The 21123-nt window shown below is 56.6% G+C and overlaps 5 protein-coding genes across 5 annotated transcripts; 3 read left to right on the forward strand and 2 right to left on the reverse strand.

Annotated features, from left to right (window-relative positions):
* Nucleotides 1-44: 44 nt before the first annotated feature.
* Nucleotides 45-9608, reverse strand: Malapachy_1648 (hypothetical protein; the record flags this gene model as incomplete). Its single annotated transcript, XM_018136151.1, has 1 exon — nucleotides 45-9608. One exon carries the CDS (start codon nucleotides 9606-9608, stop codon nucleotides 45-47), a length of 9564 nt encoding a protein of 3187 aa, XP_017990898.1.
* Nucleotides 9609-9901: 293 nt separating this feature from the next.
* Malapachy_1665 (mrp-l47-domain-containing protein) lies at nucleotides 9902-10634 on the reverse strand (the record flags this gene model as incomplete). The annotated part of the gene is made up of 2 exons (XM_018136167.1): nucleotides 9902-10051; nucleotides 10086-10634. The coding sequence occupies 2 exons, from the start codon at nucleotides 10632-10634 to the stop codon at nucleotides 9902-9904; spliced, it is 699 nt and encodes a 232-aa protein (XP_017990897.1).
* A 330-nt stretch (nucleotides 10635-10964) lies between these two features.
* On the forward strand, nucleotides 10965-12692 carry Malapachy_1628 (vacuolar transport protein esp1; the record flags this gene model as incomplete). Its single annotated transcript, XM_018136132.1, has 1 exon — nucleotides 10965-12692. The coding sequence occupies one exon, from the start codon at nucleotides 10965-10967 to the stop codon at nucleotides 12690-12692; it is 1728 nt and encodes a 575-aa protein (XP_017990670.1).
* A 318-nt stretch (nucleotides 12693-13010) lies between these two features.
* On the forward strand, nucleotides 13011-16133 carry Malapachy_1670 (hypothetical protein; the record flags this gene model as incomplete). The annotated part of the gene is made up of 1 exon (XM_018136172.1): nucleotides 13011-16133. One exon carries the CDS (start codon nucleotides 13011-13013, stop codon nucleotides 16131-16133), a length of 3123 nt encoding a protein of 1040 aa, XP_017990692.1.
* A 766-nt stretch (nucleotides 16134-16899) lies between these two features.
* On the forward strand, nucleotides 16900-21123 carry Malapachy_1669 (polyketide synthase; the record flags this gene model as incomplete). Its single annotated transcript, XM_018136171.1, has 1 exon — nucleotides 16900-21123. A coding segment is annotated over one exon (4224 nt), but the record flags the coding sequence as incomplete, so codon positions are not given.

Here is a 21123-nt window from a genome sequence, read left to right on the forward strand (position 1 = left end):
GCATCGGGATCGGGGAGGGGAGGCCAGCCTGTGGAGCGTCCTCGCTACGAATGCGCGGCGTTGTACTTCTGGACGACGCCCGAGATTTGACGGAAGAGCCAGAGACGTGTACTGGATTCTGTGATAGGTAGGAAAGGACCTAGGACACCGCCACGTAGCACAAGTGAAATGCCATCGTTTTCCAGTGAGATTGTATTCAGGTCCGACCAGACCACTTCCCATAGTACTTTGAGGCGGCCTGTGCGAATGTACAAGATGCGACTTTCGGAGAGCATAATCGTTGCACCTCCATGAGGACCAGGGGTATTGGCATGAGCAACGTACTCATCATGCAGGAGTCGACCTTGATCCGCCGTCTGCAGCCACATTTGGCCCAGCGCCTCGCGTTCCGAGTAGGGACGAATGGTATGGTCACTTGCGATGAAACGTGGCAAACGCACACGGTCAATGTTGTTCTGCTCGAACATAAGCGTAGTATTGCGTAGACCCTCCGTAATGCTGCTTGCCATATCAAAGAACCCAGCAGCTGGCTTGGTCACAGCGCCAACGAGACCACGGCCCAAGCCCTGGACAAAGCCAGCAGCGCCATTTTCTTCAGCACCTTCCAAAGGACGGAGCGCTAAGCCTTCAATGCCACTAGCCACACTGATCAGCAACGCATTGGCGCCAGCAGTGATACCATACAGCGCATGCTTGGGCTTGTTGCGGAAGTGAGAACGCTTCCATCGAGATTGGAATTCGCGATCGAGCGTGACAGCGGCGAAGCCTTTGCTGATCGAGCCGGTCAGTTTCGAGACACTGTCCGTGACACCAAACACGGTCTTCTTGACAAAGTTACTAGCACCTCGAGCAATACCAAAACCAAGCTCACGGTTACCGTGCATGACAAGGCCATAGTACGGTTCGTAGAAAATATCAGCAACACCGGAGCTGACATTGTTGAACAGACCCACGGGATTGCCCAAGAAGTCAGCCGAGCCAAGGATGCGATGCACCTGGAACAGGAAGTCCTGGCCGTAGTGGTAGGCCATGCGCGTCATGAGCACTTCTTTGGACATACGCACGTTCTCAATCACCAACGCATTGAGACGTACGGGGGCTTCGTTGACGTTGCCAAGCACCATGGTAAGCACATTGAAGATGTAGAAGAAGAGCGTACGCGAGCTCTCTGTGTCTTCCATGTCCGTTTGGTTGGTCGTCATGAACGAGATATTCAAGGCAATCGGCTGCAAATGCAAGATCTCAATGTAGATCTGGTCGCTGCTCGTCGCCTGGGGAGGTGGTTCGGGCAAATCATCCGGATGCTCGATGAAGACGCTATCGTCGTACTCCTTCTCAGCGCGTGTACTGCTAGCACGCACAAAGTCGTACACCGCATACAGGAAGTCCTCGTCAACTTCGGCTGTGAGTTCCTGGAGCAAGACAGAGGCGTATTTTATGTGGTAAACACCGTGTGTATCGTCCTTGCTGCGAATCACAGAGGCTTGTAGCGTGGGGTGCACATCCAACTCCTTGCCGTCTTTCGGTACCACAGTCGGGTATAAGACGATCGGGAAAATACTGCCCGGTGTTTGGTTATCGATCTGAATCCACTTGCAGATGACATTGACAGCGGTGGTGACTTGAGACTCGGTGTAGCTCAGTTCCAGACCACGGAAGGTGATGTAGGCAATCTCGCGCACCTTGGACGAAATCAGCGAGACGCCGAGGCCAGCCAATTCCACCTTGAAGGCAAAGAGAATGGACGTATCAACATCCACAGCCTCAAAGTCGTCGCTGACCATAGCCGAGGACGACGGCAGTTTCTTCTGCGCCATCTTGAACTTGCTCTTGGATTCCGAGTAGTCAGAAATCACTAGCACTTGCGCTTCATTGTCAGCACGAATGTCTAGAGATACGACACCGCCTGGCTGGGATCCACGAGCGCCGAACTTGAATGGCAGCAACGAGCCAATTTCAAACATGTTCACGACACGCTCAGTACCGTTGATTTGCAAGCGAATGTATTTGTCTGCGTCGGCCGGGTAGTCCCATGCATATTTCATCTTGCTGCGCGGCTCCAAGACGTAGCGTTTCAACTCGGTCCGATGCGTACCACGCTGCGCCTCGCCAGCCGTCGGCGTCTGCATGAACAAGACCTTGTGCTGCGTTTCGTTGCGGAGCAGGAAAGGCCATGTACCTGTCACAGGCAAGATGCGGACAAACAGCACCGATCCGCTCAGCTGCACATCCACTTGAAGCAAGTGTTGCGGTGCACGAGGACTTGTCGCGCGTAAAAAGACGGTACCGATGTTATCGATGAGGAAGGGGGCCGTCCACCCACCGGCATGGTTCTCGTAGCTGAGGACCGCACGCTTATCAGATGACACATGCAGCCAGTGCAGCGGCGTACGCTCGCCAGGCTCAATGGTAATGGCTTCACCGCCTTCGGTCTCGGCTAAGTAGATCGTATCCTCAAGCATGTTCTGCACCATGTACCGCGGCGTCAACTTGACGACCTTGCTTAGCTTGAACTTCGCCAGGCCATCCTCGATGTCCAGACCCAGGTGCAACTCGCGATCGCCGCGCGCCGATGGGATGGCGACACCCACTTCCGAACCAATCACATCGAACGACAATGGCTTCGACCAACTCGAGTTGCCTACACGCAGTACAAAGCGGTTGTTACGCTCACGCGCACGTGAGAGCAAGAAGGGCTTTGTGTGCTCCCAGGCATCGACATCCGACTCGTCCGACTCTTGCCCAGCCACCATCTTGGAATGGCCTGCCCAGGGCCGCGACTTGATCGTGACAGGCAGACGGCACAAGTTCAGGAAGATATACGGGGCGTAGATCTGCACTTTGAACGCGCCACCCGAGTCAGGGTAGGTGTAGTAATGCAAGCGCAACTCCAACTTCAAGTTGGATTCGTCGGCAAGCGGCAAGACATGCTCCACTTGGAAATCGTCTGGGTTGTCTGACGCAATAATGGCGAACTCGCTGGGTGAGTACACCGAGTCTTCCAACTCGATGCTTAGCAGGAGAAGGTGCTGTAACGCCACAACGTGAATAGGCGATACATTGCCTTTGCGAAGGTAGCTTGACCAGTTCAGGTTCAAGTTCTTATCGAAGAGGCGGTAGTGGATATCGTAAGGCAGCAGGTTTTCGATCTCAACGGGGGCCCGCAAGGCCAGAGTGAGGCGCGGATACGTTCGACTGCTTGCATGCTGCATATCGCGGATCGCATACGCCTGGAACTGGAACGGCGCCTCGCCGTCTTCGAGCGCAGGGCATGTAAATACACGCGAGGCTTGCAGCATGAGATCCTGCCAGCCCACAGATTCATTGGACCACGTGTAGCCAAGGCCAGGATCAGGCCGTACCTTGATCTTCTTGTCGTACGCATCGCAGATGGGCAAGGCAGAGTGCGTGCCGGGCTCGATCCGCAAAATCGTCGAGCTCAATTCGCCCTTGTCGTCCAAGAGGCCAATTTCAAAGGGAATCAATGCACGGTTGTCCACACGGAACGTGGACTGGAACGTAATCACCTTGACATTGTTCACCAGCTTCACTTCGCACATAATGCGGTGTGTGACATGGTTGAGTTTGGGACGCAAGGCCATGACATACTCGCCTTCGCGATCGACCGAGATGTGACGCACACGCTCCCAAGGCATGTCGTCGACATGCACGGCAAGGCGGTTGTACATAATTTCCGATGCATTTTCACGCATCATACGCCAATCTCCAAAGGCCCAAGGCATGTCATGGCCATTGTCTAGACGGTGCGCACCGTTGCGTGGCCCACTCGTGCCGACTGTCGACTCTGACCAGACACTCAGGCGGTAGCCTGTCCGGTTGCAGATGCGGAAGGGGGCCATATGCCTCGCTTCCTCCTTCACATGGTGGTCCTGGTCGAGGTAAGCAAGCATGTTGGTGGTTGTCTCGACCATGAGCGCTGCCACGTTGATCTCCAGAGACTTGTTGGAGGAGATGGTGAATGTGCTGTTGAGCGGCACAGCTGTGGTCTCAAAGCGAATGTCCAAGTCCCATGGCTCAATAAACGGCTCCCAGTACGATGTGGCCAAGTTAAAGTTGTTCAGACGTAGGCCAAGCTCGGTGTGCACACGCAAGTCAGCTGACCAGTCCGTAGCACTAACCACGAATGGATTGACTTTCAGATCCAAGAGCGGCAGGGTATGCACTTCGCTGATCAACATCACCTGCAGACCAGCGCCACGCACCAAAAGAATCTCACGTGCAAAGAGGACTTGGCCGTCGCTGGAGTTCGTGGTCGTGTTCGACGAGGGAATACCGCACGGGATGACCGCTTTGCTTTGGGCTTTCGACGCTGTGGTGGACGATGCTGTAGTCGTCGCAGAGGCACGATGTGACAAGGCATCGTCGCCAGTCAGGCTCAGCTCCAGTGCTTTCGAAAGCACGGTCGATATAAGGAGGATATCGCTGCGTGTAAGACGCAAGTACAGACGGTCCATATCCACTTCGATGCTGGTCAGCATGCCGGTAGCGGTAAGGCGCGCATCCATCGAGAGCGAAATGTCGACATTGCTGAGCAAGCGGTGCCGATCCTGCTGGGCATCCATGCGCCACGTAAACACGCCAAGCTGCGTGATAGACAAAGCCAAAATAGTCTGTTGTGATAGTACCACTTGGCGGATCATAATGACAAGAGCCTGCGAATTGGCCTGCTCAGGCGACGAGAGCAAAATAAAGCGTGGCTCCACGATATTTACACGGAACGAGAAGGCCAAGGGGGTAGAGGGTTCATCCTCCTTGTTAGTAGCAGGCTCTTCCGCCTCAGGTTCGGCCTTCAATGCCTTATCATTCGTACTCGGCACAGTGGCAGTAGTGTCAGTCTGGGCCTCGGTAGGCGCTTCCGTATCAACCACCGCGTTCGTATCGCTTGCGCCACCATTCTCTAGCGTGGAATTGGGTTGCTGGCATAGTGCAGGTATGTCATCCCCTTCTTCGTCGATATTGGCCTCCGTAATGGCAGCCACGGTCGACGTAACAGTCGAGGAAGTCGCAGAAGCAGACGATAGGAAGCGCGTCAACGCAAACAGAGGATCCAGCGAGAAGATCAGCTTCGGACTGTCAATCGTCACGATGGCCACTGCCGAGTTCGCCGGAGGCGGCGAAATGGTATAGTTGAAAATGATCTGATGACCATCGTGCGAAATCGGCGGGATAAGCTCACGGAACTGCGACTGAAGCTTCGGACGTGCATCGTACGCTGCAAACGACTTGATATCCACCTCAATATCACGGCCTGTCTTTGCATCCTGATGCACCTTCAACTTCGCATCCTGCAGCACGAACTCAAACAGGCGCGAGTCTTCCAACGTCGTGGGCGATGTCGCATGCTCATCAAACAAGTGGAGATGAATGGCATGCAAACTCAAATGACCTTCGCAGAAAGCCATGGGGACTGCCAGATCCGAGGCTGCGTCTGCGTCTGCCACCGCCTCTGCCTCTGCCTTGGGCGGCATAGCTAGGGGAGATGCTGGCAAGGGTGGAGTACATGCCGCCTCGTCCGGCATAGGGCCCACCTTGTTGATGTGCTTCAGAATGCCCATCACCACAGCGTACTGCCTCTGGGTGAGCGACATCGTAATGTCAGAAATGCTAGCAGAGAACTGCAGTGTATGTGTCGCATCCGTGGGGGTAAGTGACATGGGCGCCTCTTCTTTTAAGGTGAGCGCTACATGCACATCGTCAAGCATGCGCAGCGTATGCTGCTGACCTTCATGCGTGAGAAGGGACACGACACGGATCTGACGCAGACCTGCCTCAAGCGTAGATTCGTATGTCGTATCTTTGCGTTTGATCACATTGTGCGCATACATCTCGCCGAGGTGAGCGCGCAACTGGTCCGATCCATGAATATCTTGCGGAAGTACCACGATGGGACTCTTAATCAAAATATCGTACTTGGTCAGACCTTGACGAGCTTGGAGCTGCGATGCCTGATTGGAGGCAGCATCTGCTGCGACGAGGTACACAGACTTCATACTGGCCATCTTGGCAAAGAAGGCGACAATATCCGCGTACGGCTCAGGGACATACACGAGCTTCAGTGTGTTGCATCGCAGCCACAAGTAGGTGTCGTAGCCTGGGTACTGTGCATCATGCGGGTCAAACGTCTCCATCGCCATATCCACTAGTTCATCGCCTTCAATGGAAAGCAGATTCGCAAACGAGGGATCAGCACGGTCACGATGCAGCTCATCAATCAGCGAGAGCGAGCCCACGCGCGCAGCCATACGCATGGAATTGTCGCGGAAGAGAATCGCAATGTCCGCGGTAGACAAAGTCAATGTCGAAAGCAAGACGCCATCGTCGTTCAACCGAAGAAGAATGGACGATAGTTTCAGCTTCATACGGAACTTGGACGACGATGAGGCCTCAACAGCCTGTGTAGAGCGTGATGGCGTCGTGGCTGTCGTCGTTGCGGAGACTGTCTTGGCGGGCGCCGTTTCCTCCACTGGCGTCGTAAACGTTTGCAGGATCCAGTCGTAGACAGTCAGTACGGTGACACGCGTAATCATTAGATTGATCGTCGAGAGCGTTACCGTGACGGAGTTCTCGATGCCATCATACACCTCCTGGAAATCGGCCGATTCTGGCTCGACGTTGATGAAGCGCACAAACACAAGATCATGCGCGTCCGCTTCAGGTGTCTCAGCACGTCCTGTCCATTCCTCCAGCGCCCGCGAGGTGATCATATGGCGGAACATGGGCTCCTGCTCCACTACACAATCGACAAGATCCAGCGATCCAAGGCTCACATCCACTTGGAGCTTGTATTTGTGCACATACACACCCAGCCGGAAATGCCTAAACACCGCCTCGGCCAGCTGCTGCTCCGCTGTATCGTCGGTAGCTGATTTGCTGATGGTACCCGAGACTTGATCAACGACCAACTGGAACTCAAACTTCGTCTGCTGCTCGGACAACTGCTCAGGACCAACAACCTGCGGCTCTTGGAAAGTCTCGTTCTCGCTATCCAGCTCGCTCACATTTTCGTCGTACACATCCTCCTCGTCCAACAACGTATCTTCCACGCCCCTCAGCTGATCGGCAATGCGCATACGACGTTGATGCAAAGGATCGTACGAATCCATACGCCTCAGTGGCGGAGACTGCGTGGGAGGCTCGTCGCCCCCTGGCATCGCAACAGAGATCAAGTTCAGGAGCGTGTGATACTTCTTGTCGGAGAAATGGATCTGCAGACTGGGCAGCGAACCTGTGACTTTGCACTTCGTCAGATTGGGGGCGTTGGGAAGGATCGAGCTGTGTAAGGTAAACGACAAGTTGATACGCTCAAGCAAGTGCAGCTCACGCTCTTCTTCCACACTCAATGCATGAATGCATGCATTGTAGTCGTCGCCCAGCACCAACTGTACAGCCTCCAGCTTGATAAAGTAGCGGTCGTACATAAGCTCTTCCAGCTGGCGATAGTCCTCGTCCGTATACTTCCTAAAATGCTTAGACCGAAGTTCATCCATCGTCTGCGGCTCGACCAACAACGAACGCACGGCTAGGTGGCCAGCATCCAGGATGAGCACATCGCCATCACGACTCGTGACACTCTCCGGCAAGACCCAGATAGGCGACTGCACGTCCAATGCAATGTCCATCTTTTTGTGGTTTTCCAGTGCATTCTCCAAGCCAGCTCGCGTTTCACGACGCAGACCTTCCAGCTTGGAACTGGCCACATCCATCAATGCACCGATCACTTCTAACTCGGTCTCAGGCGTCTCGAAGAACTGGGAGATGGCCGTAATGTATGACGCGTGGTACACGATTTCCAGCGAACGCATACGCAGTTCCAATGCGGAATCGGCACGGCCATCCAAAGGATGGTCCTCGTACTGCAAATAAAACAGCGGGATGGATTCATCCACATCGGTGGCATCACGGACACGCACCACTTCGCGGAACTGGCTATCCTTCGTCGTGCTGTCCTCCACACGCAAGGAGCCGAGGGAGATCGACGTGAGGAAGCTGTGCATACGCTGATGCAGCTCGCCCTGGAGCGTTTCAAACACCATCGCCATAAGCGGACGCCGTGTCTGGCTATCGCGCAGCTGCAAGAATCCCCCGTTCAGCTTAGCCGTGACGTGCACGCGCACAATCTCTGGTGGGATGTCATCCAGCGATACAAGCATGGATTTGCCTGTTTCTTCGTCCCATTCAATCGCATCATACAGCTCCTTGCGCTGCTGCTGATTCAGCGATACATCGTCTTCCGGCTTGGACTCCGAGGAGGAGGAGCCCCATAGCCAGCCCAGCCATCCGCCCGAAGTAGCAGCACGCTTTTCCTCCTTGGCCTCGGCCACCTGGGTATCCAACCGCTCTTTCCGAACTTCGCGACGCGCGAGCGTACGGTAGAAACGAATATCGCGGTACTCAAGTTTGCGCTCTAGGGCCATAATCTCGTCGCTCTTGGGCGTGACAGATCCATCCGAGTTGATCGTTGGACCAGCATGCAGGTATTCTTTGAACAGCCGAATGTACTCGCGCCGCATATCCCGACGCTCTCGAATAAACTCCCACGTCCAGACCCGTCTGCGCTGGTGTACTTCGTTGCGAATAGCACGTGCGGCAAACTGGAAGAGCGCACGAGGTCGATTCTCTTCGAGTTCCGCAGCTGTGGGACGGAACGGTTGGTATTGCACTTGGCGCGCATAGAAACTGAACAGGTTGACCATGTTCAGGCCATCCGTGTATTGCTGGTTATCCAGTGTAATTCCGATTTGGTTAAACACAAGTTGGGCATCCATCTTTGGTTGCTCCTTGGTGGCTGTATGACGAATGACCAACTTGCCTACACCGGACACAGGTTCTAGGATATATTGGTGGTCTGGGCGTTTATCTTTGGCAGGGATCAGAGAAGTCAGGCGGTCCTGGAGATCTTCACTTGATTCTGACGTGATAAACTCTTCATCTGTGTTCCAGTAGATGGACAGGGAGTCAAGGCGGGCCAGCTTATGGATACCATACGACGAATTGTGGACAAACGTCGGCTCCCAATTGCCATCGGTCGATACAGCAGACAGCTCTGCAAGTGTGATACCGATCGAAAAAGGATGCAAGGGATTCGATATCTTGTCCTCGTAGCGGATATGGATGTTGCGCACTGTGATTTGAACATTGTCAATGACACGCGTCACGAGCGAACTAATAAACGATTCAGTCTTTTGTGTGTCCTCTTCCTCAGGCTTGACACTTAAGCCCGCTGAAATTACCTCCGATTGCGCAAGTTTTTCCTGCTTTAAAGCCTGCTGACGCTCTTCCTCCTCGTCTTCGTCCACGGCCACAGAAGCATCACGAGGAGCGGCCAGCAACGACACGTTCTCGATCAAGACTCGCACAGACTTCCCCTTGAGGTTCGACCATGGAATCGACAAAGTGAGCTGGCCGAGATACCCCTCCTTTACATCGATGGGAAGCCGAAGCTTGTCGAGCGCAGATCGCTTCAAACGCAGATTGCGCAGCTTGACATCTCCACTCCAGATGCCTACATTGAGCTGATTGGTGTTCAGACCGTCCACATAGGGCGCTAGGAAACGGTTCAGAACCGACGCCAAGACACCCTCAAGCATCTTCGTCCGCTACACTGTGTGGCCTACAATGCAAGGGATGCCCTGTGTCAACCTTCTGTGGGTGGCGTGCGTAAGGAGACTACGAGGTGGCCCCGACTTGGCCGTGACAGGTGCACTCCTCCACTGTCAACTTATTGGATCAGATGCATTTGTGACGTAAGCAACAGAGCGCGCGGGCGTTTCAACGTCCTTTTTGCCTTCCCTGGCGTGGGGGTATAGGCACGTACCACCACAAAACGCAGAACACGACTATGGACGCTATTCGTAGATGCGAGATGGGATCGATTCGGACGTTAGAGGGTGCGTGGCGCGTCCTCAAAGAGACTCTCCTCTGCCTCGTCCGCGGGTATATCGACGTCTTCCCGAGCCTGACGCTGCGCCTCCATAAGTGCGAGGCGACGCTCGTTCAGGACATATTTAATCCGGGCCATCGATTTGCGTACCTGTGGTGTTAGTTTCTCATAGGTATATACATACACGGTGGTGACGGTACGAGAGACTCTGGCCAAGCATGTGAGCGGAACCTTCAGCGTGGTGACGCTTCAGCTCCTCCCAGCTGGTTGCAAGACGGTTGCGTTCCATAAGAAGCACATACCAAAGTGTATGCAAGTCCGTACTGCTCTTACGACGAAGCTCGGGGGCTAGCCAGGCACGCGACGTGTGATCCTTCGATAAGTCGGACTCCGTCACAGCCGCTGGCACAGCCAGCGTCTCACGCTGGTCAGCATGACGGCCATCAGTGCCCTCCTTCGCAATCTCTGTCGGAACTTGCTGGAAGAACTGCATAAGAGGATGGTCAGGATACGCTTTTGCCACGTCCAAAGGCGTCTTGGGCGTCGCCGTACCAGACAGGATGTGTGCTTTGGGTATCATTGTCAGAGGACGAGGGGCTTGCAAAGCCGCAGAGGTGTTGTGTAAAGCACGCGTGCTGCTCCGCGCTGTAGTATTCAGGCGGGTCAACCGCGGAACCCAGAACTGAAGTAGTGACATGATCGTCCAACGTCGATGAAAAGGAGACGACGACATCTTCGAAGCGTGGCAGAGCACGCAGGATGGCACGTGATCCCTCGCACCACCCTTGAAGTCCAGGGGACCGCATCAGCTCCACAAGGACCAACGAGAAAAGCGACCGGAGTGTTCCGGGTCTCAATTTGGCCAAAAATTTACGCAGCGTGTCACACCGCCTGAGGCTATCGACGGAGGAACAATTTTTTTCAGATCGATCCGATTGACATGCAGAGATCTACCTATCTCCTCCCCTCCAGACACATCGGTAATTCAGAACGGTCTCTCGAAGGGGAATCGATGCCGCTTGTTCAGCAGCCAGCTTCCAGGACTAAGTCCTTGGGCACGACGATGTACAATACATTGCTCCGACATCTCTCTTTCTTGGGACCGGGGCTGATCGCCGCCGTGGCCTACTGTGACCCTGGTAACTGGGCCACTGATATGGAGGCAGGCTCTCGATTTGGCTATAAACTCCTTTTTACTGTTCTTCTTTCAGGTCTGTTTGCTGTCCTACTCCAAGTCTTGAGCTGTCGTCTTGGTGCAGTGACGCATCAAGATCTCTCTGTGCAGACCCGGCGTCTCGTATTGGGTCTCCGGGACGATATATCGAGTGAAGTGGCCCTGAATACACGAAAAATGCGGCTACGCTACTGGCTGCTTTTAATTCCCCTATATTTTGTGAATGAAGTGGCCATCATCGCTACCGAGCTGGCTGAACTGATCGGCAGTGCTATCGCATTGAATTTGCTCTTTCCTTCCCTCCCTCTTTGGGCCGGTGTCCTCATCACTACCGCGGATGTATTCCTTATCCTTATTTTGTACCGACCTTCGACAGGTGTGCGTCTCTTTGAGCTGCTAATCGGCGTGCTGGTCATCATTGTACTAGTCTGCTTCTGCATCTTGCTGGGCCACGTCGAGCCTGACTGGGGCGATGTATTTTATGGCTATGTCCCTTCCAAGACGGTATTTACATCGAAAGGTCTGTATGTTTCCATTTCGATTTTGGGTGCCACCATTATGCCTCACTCGTTAGTGCTGGGCTCGCACTTTGCTACGATTGACCGCCTTGCTGGCGACTTTAATGAAATGGAAGAGACGAACCCCACAAACGAAGAAGATGATCTGTCTTTGTCGACGAAGAAAAAGAGCATTTGGCAGCGTCTTGTGGCCTCGAACATCAAGGTCCCAGAAATGGTACAGAGTGACGCGCCTGCGCCTAAAGAACCTGTCTCGTTGCGGTACATGAACTTGACTTTGCAGCATGCCTCGTGGGACATTGCGGTGTGCCTCGTCGTGTTTGCCATTACTATCAACAGTGCGATTCTCATTGTAGCCTCTGCGGCCTTTTATTATGGCCATAACAATACAGGCGACAAGGAAATTGTCGGTGATCTATTCCAGGCATTCCATCTGCTGCGAGAAACGACCGGCAAAGCGCCAGCGATCTTGTTTGCCATTGCCTTGCTCGCAGCAGGTCAATCATCCAGTATTACGGTGACCTTGGCAGGTCAGATCATTTCGGAAGGATTTATTCACTGGCGGCTTACGCCATTCATGCGACGTCTGTTGACGCGCGCCATTGCTGTGATCCCGTCCATGATCGTTGCCGTCGTTGCAGGTCGTGATGGATTGGACCAAATGTTAGTGGCATCACAGGTGGCTCTTTCTATGGCACTCCCCTTTGTCAGTTTCCCTCTGTTGGTGATTACGTGCTCGCCTAAGCGTATGCTTCGTGAGATTCTTCCTGAGCCTGCGCCTGCGCCGACGTCGTCTGCGTCCTCGACCTACGGCAGTGTCCCGGCATCCGAGGCCATCTCTCGGGACGATGACCTTGGTGCGGCCTCGAACGTCTCTACATCCTCGCGATGGTGGGCTCGTGTACGGCATGCCACTGCCCCGCTTTGGCGTCTTGCGTGGCCGGAGCGGCGTCGCCTGGACCCTGCGACTGGCAAAAAAATGTACACCTTTCACAATGCCATGCCTATCGCACTGCTGTCATGGGCTATCTTTCTCTTGATTTGTATTGCAGATGTCTTCGTGCTGGTCACAACACTGCGTGATCCCTCCAATGCCTAGTCGAAATGTCGCTGCTGCTGCGCTGTCCTCCACACATAGTTCTTCGTACATAATCTGGAAGGAGCGGCGCGCGTAATAAGCTGGAATGCCTCACGTGGTAGCCGCCAAGCTGCGCACTGAACGGCTAGGGTCGTTGGATTATGTCATCGCAACAATTGTGGATCGCGACACCGACCCTATTGACACACGCTTGCACGCCTGTCAGCCCCTTGCGGCCGCTGCGTTGGTTGTGCTACGTCCTCCAACGTGTCAGTCCCACATCCCTACTATAAAAACTCCCCAGAGCTGAAGGCGCAAGACTCGCCTTCGCTCCGGGGCATGATGCCGGGCGTGACAGCCAATTTCGATGTGTCGGTCCTTCCTCTGATCCCCTCGGAAGGCGATATCACAGATCTGCATGGCTATCTGCATGGCCCTCTGCCTCTGAGTCCCGAGCTGGGCTCGCGCAGGAGTCCGCATGCACGATATCGGCGGGAAGGCAGTGAAGATCGGTTGCGATCGCCTACCGCGCAGTCTACGCCGCGCCTCCCGAGGCAGCCGCGCGTGGCCAACCAGCACATGAAAGATGCCGTCCCGAGCTCGTCGACCTCGAGCCTGTACAACTATGGCATGATGCGGACGGAAAGCTCACCATCGCTGCGTGGGGGCACACCTGTCGCGAGTCCTCCCTCATCCACGACGCACTTGCCAAGAGAACGGCCCCTGTCGCCTTTGCGTGTTGCGTCGCCCGTCTCGACGGCGCGTGAGGACTCCGAAGGAACGCCTACGTCGAAGCCACGAATGCACCGATCGCGTAGCGTGTCCCTTTTATCGCTCCGCAAGTTGACTGGCAAGACCAAGACGCCGGAGGCCAAGGGCAAAGACTCTACACAGCCTACCCCCAAGTCGTCCATGGATGATGGATCGGTCGACGAACCGTCGACACCCATGCGCTTCTTCCGCCGCTCACGCAGCCGAGCGGATCTTCGATCTGCTGCGAAGAACTCTGAAGCTCCGCTACCGCCGCAAGATTTGCCGCGTCCTCCTGCGCTAGAACGCATGGCGATGCCTCGCTCCAGCTCGACTGACTCGCTGCCGTACCGTAGCGAGTACAATGCTCGGCCTTCGCTCCCTGGCCGTCGGCCAGATGTGCCCATGCGTCCACTGGACCTGTCAGCGGCCAGTCCTGATACGTCCTTGACGTCGATTGGCGATTTGTCGCTCTCGCGGATCCCGCCGCCGCCGCTGTTTGTGCCTAAGCCCACAACAACCTCTCTTTCTGCAGTCACAGCTTCGCCTGTGGATGTATCACCACCTACCGCGTCGATGGGCACGTCGGGCCCCATTAGCTCGCCTTCTGTGTATACCGCTTCGTCCGCGCCTCCGTCCGCGCCGCCTGTCCCTGTTGCGGAGGACGTACCTTCTGTGGCTCCTGAGGCCGATCAAGGCACCTTGTCGTCACCAGCCCTACCACCACTGCCGAACAAGTCGCCTGTTCTTCCACTCCCTTCCCCGACACCCCCCTCTGTGAATGCATCGTCCACGTCCTTGGTGTCGGCCCCGACGAACACGCACACCACGAGTTTGTCGTCGTCGCGTCCTAGCTCGCCTTTGGTGCCCAAGCCCCCAGTGAATCGCTCACCTCACAATCCTTTCCTGCAGCGCGTCAATGACGAGCCCCTGTCGCCCGACGAGTCGCATTTCCAAATGGAGCCTACGGCGTGGCCGACGCATTCGTCTGCGCCTACGGAGGCTGCATCGGTGGTTGCGACGGACGACGAAAAGCATCTGGCCGTCTCCGATGTGGACAGTCGTCCTATATCGGTACAGGTAGACGACGCGCCATCGTCGGCGGCTCATGAACTGTCTGACGCGCCTCCACGCGCCAGCTCGAGTCAGGGTGCGCTGTCGTCCTCGCCATCCGCTGCAGTCCCTGCGTCTTCCTCTGCCTCGCCTTCGCCGATGCTGCGGCCACCCACAGCGATGACGTCCGAGACTTCGCCGCCCTTGAGTGGACCACGTGCAAGCTCGCCGTGGATGCGGAAAGAGCCTTCATCGTACCGCGTAAGCACGCCTACGACCATGTCAGCTTTCCATGTTGAGGCGCCTACTACGGACTCGTCCAAGTATACGCAGCAGACACTTCCTGACGCCTTCTCCATGAGTATCCAGCCGGAGCAGGATGGAGAGTCGCCCTCGTTTGTCCTTCCTGCCTTGCCCTCGCCATCTCCCCCCATCCCGACACAAGCATGGGAGGCGCCTTCATACACATCGGACAAGGCGCCTACGTCGCCAGTACCGGCCTCGGCTCCCGTGCCAGCGCCGGCACCAGCGCCAGCGCCGGCCCATGCCCCCACGCCTTCAACATGGTCGTCCCTGCCTGTCCCCAGCACCACCTCGCAATCCGATCCATTTTTCAACTTGACGGCCACGTCGTCTCCCCCTCCTTCTCGTGCCCCGATGCCGCGTACAGCGACCGTGGGTGGTCCACGCCAAATGAGCTTGACAGCGGCGTACGATGCGGCACAGCGTGCCAAGCAAATGACACCGACCAAGCCCGGGACGTCGATTCAGTGGTCCATGCCGACGTCGGCGTCTGGATCGTCGGCTCGCGGGCCCAGCACGCCTCATACCCCTCTGTCTGGGCTGGGCTTGCATAATGCAGCCCCCTCGTCCGCGCCCCTGGGTCTGGCTGCCTCGGATGCACATGCCGCGTCCTCTACGGAACCATGGTCGGTGCCTCCACCCTCGAACTCGACGGGGGTGCCCTCTCTCTCGTTCGTGGACGACCCTTCTATTGCGACTGTGCTCTACGATTCGGATTCGATCGACACGCGCCATGCAACGCCCAGCGTCGGAGATACGCCTGTACAGCCAGCTGTCTCTACGCGCATGCCCTCGTCGTACAAGAGCGCACCGCCGACAAGCGCCGCCCTCCGTGCGCCATCGGCGGCAGCGTCGGGGCCTTTCGATGCAATCTCGATGTCGCCAGAGCAGAAGCGCGTGTCGATGTTGGCGGAAATTGAAGATATGCTTCAGGCGGCACTCAATATTGCCTCGTCGCCTCATGACGACACCGTCTCTAACAAGGGGCCAGCATCGTACGATGACCCGTTCTCCTTGTCGTTCAACGGCTCCCAAGCTGATGCCTCGACGCTGGCGCTACCGAAGGTCGATGTGCCTTCGCGGTTGGAGCAGGTGTATGCCCAGCAAGCGACTTTGCGTGGCTCGATCGAGTCGTCTCGGGCAGAGATTCTGAGTCTACGTCAAAAGATCAAAGCGTTCCGTACGGGTCTGGAGGACGATCCTATTTTGCACGAAGAGCCTATCGCGCCGAGCGTGGGTACAACGTCGCAGCTGGACTCGCAGCGCCGGCTCCGCGAAAGCTTGGCATCTATGGATGATTTAGATCGCCGCCTTGCGTCTATGCTCGCTATGCATGGTACCCCCATCTCCGACTAGTTTCTGCATGACTAGGGATCGTCCTTGGCGCTGAGCCCTAGTGTGCTTGTGCGAGCCGCCCTGCCTCCTTCGTAGGCGTATTTCTATCCAATCAGATGCCTGTTTTAAGGCTCGCTGCCCTTGGGACACGTACATTGAGGTATATATTTTGCGCTACGAACATGAATAGAGTAACCCCACGTTGATGGGCGCTGCAAAACATAGAATTTGTCGGGACATTAGCCGACTCAACGTCCGGCAGGTCGCTCGGGCGTCCGTAGAGCTACGAAGCACAGCCAACCTGCATGCACGCCGACAAAGTATTTATGTAAGTCGACTGCATAATTCATGCCATCGACCAGTGTCAGCTGCAGGGAGGTGCGTGCGGTAGGTTTTCCAAGCCCACTAGGCAGTGTTGTTTGTATCTAAGCAACAGCTGGCCGCAATGGGAATTCACAGTGGACAGCGGCACGTCCCCCGTCGCGTGGCGCCGCCGTTTCGGAAGAAAGGCGTCACCGTTCGTAGGATCATACTGCCTTTCCTTAGCACTACAAACTTGTTTGCTATCTAACACATATTTCGTGTTTGACAGAGCGCCAACTGTCATTCGCATACTCGTTTAAGTGCCTCGTATCTCTCTATCCCGCTGGTTCGGTTTCCTTTCGTGGTTCCTCTCTCAGTGTTTTATTCCCATCTGTTCTTTGTTAGGAAGTGAGCGCCAACACTTTCATTCATTGACAGGTTTTCCCATCCATCTCTACGTGAATTCCCCCAATTCTATACAACTATGTCTACCAATTTCCATTCGGACGAACGCCCGGAGAGTCTGGCTGTCGTCGGTATCGGTCTCCGTCTCCCGGGTGCGCGCGACAAGAAAGAGTACTTTGAGCTCCTGAAGGAGAGCCGATGCGCTATCGGTCGCGTGCCCCGCGACCGCTGGAACCCCGATGCGATGACACAGCTCGGCGGTGTCCCGGGTATGGTCGTCACCGACCAGGGTGGTTTCGTCGACCCGCACACGGAGATCGACTCGCTCGAGTTCGGTATCTCGCCGGCTGAGAGCAAGAAGATTGACCCTCACCAGATCATGCTCGTGGAAATCGTGCACCAGGCTCTGGAAGACTCTGGTATCCACTACCGTGGCACCAACACTGGTGTCTTCGTGACGGGTTCGCCCGATGTGCACAATCTCGGTAACGATATGTGGGACATGGGCCCGTACAGTGCTACCGGTGCTGCGTTCTCGATGCAGGCCAACCGTCTGTCGTACCTGTTCGACTTGCGTGGTCCGTCCGTGTACCTCGACACGGCCTGCTCGTCCAGTATTACGTGTCTGCACTTGGCCCGTGCTGCTATCCTGCGCGGTGACTGTGACATGGCCGTCGTTGCCGCTGTCAACCTGATCTTGGCGCCGCACGCCTCGCTGTCGTTCTCGACACTGGGTACGCTGTCGGCCACCGGTCTCTGCCACACTTTCGACGCGTCTGCCGACGGTTACTCGCGTGGTGAGGGTTGCACCGTCATTATCCTGCAGCGCACGGAGGACGCTGTGCGCTGCGGTAGCCACATCTACTCGGAGATTACTGGTACTTCGATCAACGCCAACGGTAAGGGCAAGTCGATTACCATGCCCGACGGTCCGCAGCAGAAGGCGGCGACCTACGCTGCCTACAAGGAGGCACGTCGTGACCCGACCGAGACGGTGTACGTTGAGTGCCACGGTACTGGTACGCCGGTCGGTGACCCTATTGAGGCGAACGCTGTCGGTGAGGTGTTCACGCCGGGCCGTGCGGAGGGTGACTACCTGAAGATCGGTTCGGCGAAGACCAACGTCGGTCACTTGGAGCCGGCGGCCGGTCTTGTGGGCCTGATCAAGAACTGCTACACGCTCGACATGGGTCTGCTTCTGCCGCACCTGCACTTCAAGAACCCGAGCCCGAACATTCGTTGGGACGAGTTCAAGATCAAGGTGCAGACGGAGACGGAGCCGCTGCCGAAGAACAAACTCTCGAAGGACGGCAAGTACATTGTGTCGCTCTCGTCGTTCGGTTTCGGTGGTGCGAACAGTCACACTGTGATGGAGCGTGTGCCGAACAAGTCGCTGGAGCTGAAGGACCAGTCGCTCTCGCCGAACGACCCTATGCTGGTGGCCATCGGTGCGCTGAGCAACCGTGCTGTGACGTCGCTGAGCAACACCATCTCGGAGGTGTGGACGGAGACCAAGGACCCGCTCACCGCCTCGTTGCTGGCGCGTACGATGACAGAGCGTGCGCGTGGTAACCCGAACCTGGCGTACGCTGTGGCCTCGCTGAACGAGCCGCTGAGCTTCTCAGAGACGGTCGTTGCCTCGACGCCGGATCTAAACCCGATCAAGGCGTTCGTGTTCTGTGGTCAGGGTCCGCAGCACGAGGACATGGGCCGTCATCTGTACGTGCGCTTCAAGGCGTTCCGTGAGTCGGTGAACGAGTCGTTTGCCATCGTGAAGAAGTTCCACGACAAGAACTTCGAGGAGGAGTACGGTCTCTTCAACCCTGACGCGGAGGGTCACGTGGCCAAGACCGAGTCGGGTGGCTGGACGGTGGAGTGCATTGTGATTGCCATCACCATCTTCCAGATTGCCCTGTTCGACCTGTGGGTCGACCTGGGTGTGAAGCCTGATGTGGTCATGGGCCATTCGGTCGGTGAGATTGCCGCGATGTACGCCTCGGGTGCCCTGTCGCACGAGAAGGCCATTCGTACGGCCATTGCCCGTTCGAACGCTCTGACGCTCCTTGACAAGGTTGACGGTCAGATGGCCGCCCTTGGTATGGGCCGTGAGGAGGCGGAGAAGCTCATTCAACGCATCATGAAGGAGCAGAACGTCACGGAGGGTCTCTGGGTCTCGGCCTCGAACTCGACCAACGCCGTGTCGGTGTCGGGTAAGACGAGTCTCTTGGAGGCAGTTGTGAACGACTGTGAGGCGCAGGGCATCTTTGCGCGTCACCTGCGTGTCGGTGGTCCGTACCACTCGCCGATGGTGTCGCCGTGTGGTGAGCCATTCCTCAAGGAGGTGTACCCGATTGTCGATGCCGAGAAGAACGTGCCTACGACGCGCTTCATCTCGACGGTCGACGGTCGCATGCACGATGTCGGCCATGCGCTCGACGCTCAGTACTGCTGGAAGAACGTCAGCCAGCCTGTGCTGTTCCGTGAGTCGATGGAGGCGCTGCACGCCTACCGCAAGGAGCAGGACCGTGGTCTGCTGGTGGTTGAGATTGCGCCGCACTCGGTGCTGGGCTCGTACATGGAGGAGATCACCCGCTCGGTGGGTGGTGAGCGCACGACGATTGTGTCGTGTGCTCGTCGCCCTAACTTTAAGAAGGGCGAGACGAAGGACACCCCTGGCGAGATTACGCAGTTCCTTGGCGCCGTGGGTGGTGCGCTCCAGTCGGGTGTGCGTGACGTGATTGTGTACAAGCTGTACAGCGACGAGTTCATTGACCGCCCGATGGGTGTGAACTCGACGCTGGAGAAGCTGCCCGAGTACCCCTTCCTGCCGCTGAAGAAGGTGACGCATGAGGTGTCGTTCCCTGAGCACCTGCGTATTCGTGACCCTGCGCCGCCGCTGTGCAGTGAGACGTTCCGTATCAATGCGCAGACGCACTCGTGGACCAAGGGCCACAAGATTCGTGGCACCATTGTGTTCCCTGGTGCCGGTTACGCCGAAGCTGCGCTCGAGGCTGGTGCGCGTACGATTACCAACATGAAGATCCACCGTGCGATGGTCGTCGAGGAGGAGGGCACGCCGAAGTATGCCCAGTTCAAGATGACGGGCATCAACGGCGGCTGGGAGTTCCGTTCGTCGGGTAAGAACGCCGTGAACGACGCCGGTCTGATCTTCGACCAGCTGCACGCCAGCGGTCAGATGACGACGGAGAGCACGCCGCTGGGCCCGTCGAACATTGAGGAGGTGTTCGGCAAGAACTGGATCGAGCACTTTGACATTGTCATGGACGGCGAGACGTTCTACTCGCGTCTGCGTCCCAACGGTTCGATGCACACGGGTGCGTTCGGTATGATCAACGAGGTTCGTGGCTCGACGACGCGTGAGGACGACTACATTGCGTTTGTCGATGTGTTGCCGGACCTGTGGACCTCGCGTGAGGCCTACGGTATGATCTTCCACCCTGGTCTCCTTGACTCGGCCTTCCTGTGTACCTGGATTCCTGCGCTGCCGTTCGACGGTACCAAGCTCGGTGTCGATGCCTTCTTGCCCAACCAGCTGGACATTCTTACGGTGCGTGCTACGCCGGAGGAGATCCGCAACGCGAAGCAGCTTGTGCTGTACGTCCAGACGCTCATTAGCAACGACCAGAACATCAAGCACAACATTCTGATGTTCGACCGTGCGACCGGCAAGACCCTGGCCTTCCTCAAGGGTCTGGAGTGCCAGCGTATCAAGGACACGGCGAAGGAGCGCGAGGGTTACACCGAAAGCTGGGAGCCGCGTGCATTGGACGCGACTGTGAAGCCCACCGAGGCGTTCACCATCCAGCCGGAGCTTACGACCAAGTTCCTGGGCAACATGGAAGGCGAGGACGAGTCGGGTGTTGTGGCGGAGGCGCTCAAGAGCGGCTCCGTCGTCGGCACGCAGCTGCAGGACGACCTGTTCAGCGTGCCGGGCTTCACTACGGAGACGGTCGAGAGCCTGAACACCATGGTGCAGCGTGTGCTCATGTCGTCGCACGAGAAGCTGCCGCGCCGTGTGTTCCGTGTGCTTGAGATGTACCCGCGCCACCGCAAGACGAACCTCCAGCCGCTGGTCCAGTGGGCCGAGCGCCGTGGTCTGTACGTGGACCTTGTGCGTCTGAACATTGCGTCGGCGGAGCGTGGCTCGGATGCGTTCCTTACGGGCCCGTACGACATTCCGCAGGCCATTCTCGACTCGAACCGCACGATCCCTGCGTCGTTCGACGTGGTCGTCGCGTGCGATGTGCTGCGCTGCGCATCCGATGTGAGCGCGGCCCTCAAG

This window comes from Malassezia pachydermatis, assembly GCF_001278385.1.
Source record: "Malassezia pachydermatis strain CBS 1879 chromosome Unknown scaffold7, whole genome shotgun sequence".
Lineage (NCBI taxonomy): Eukaryota > Fungi > Basidiomycota > Malasseziomycetes > Malasseziales > Malasseziaceae > Malassezia > Malassezia pachydermatis.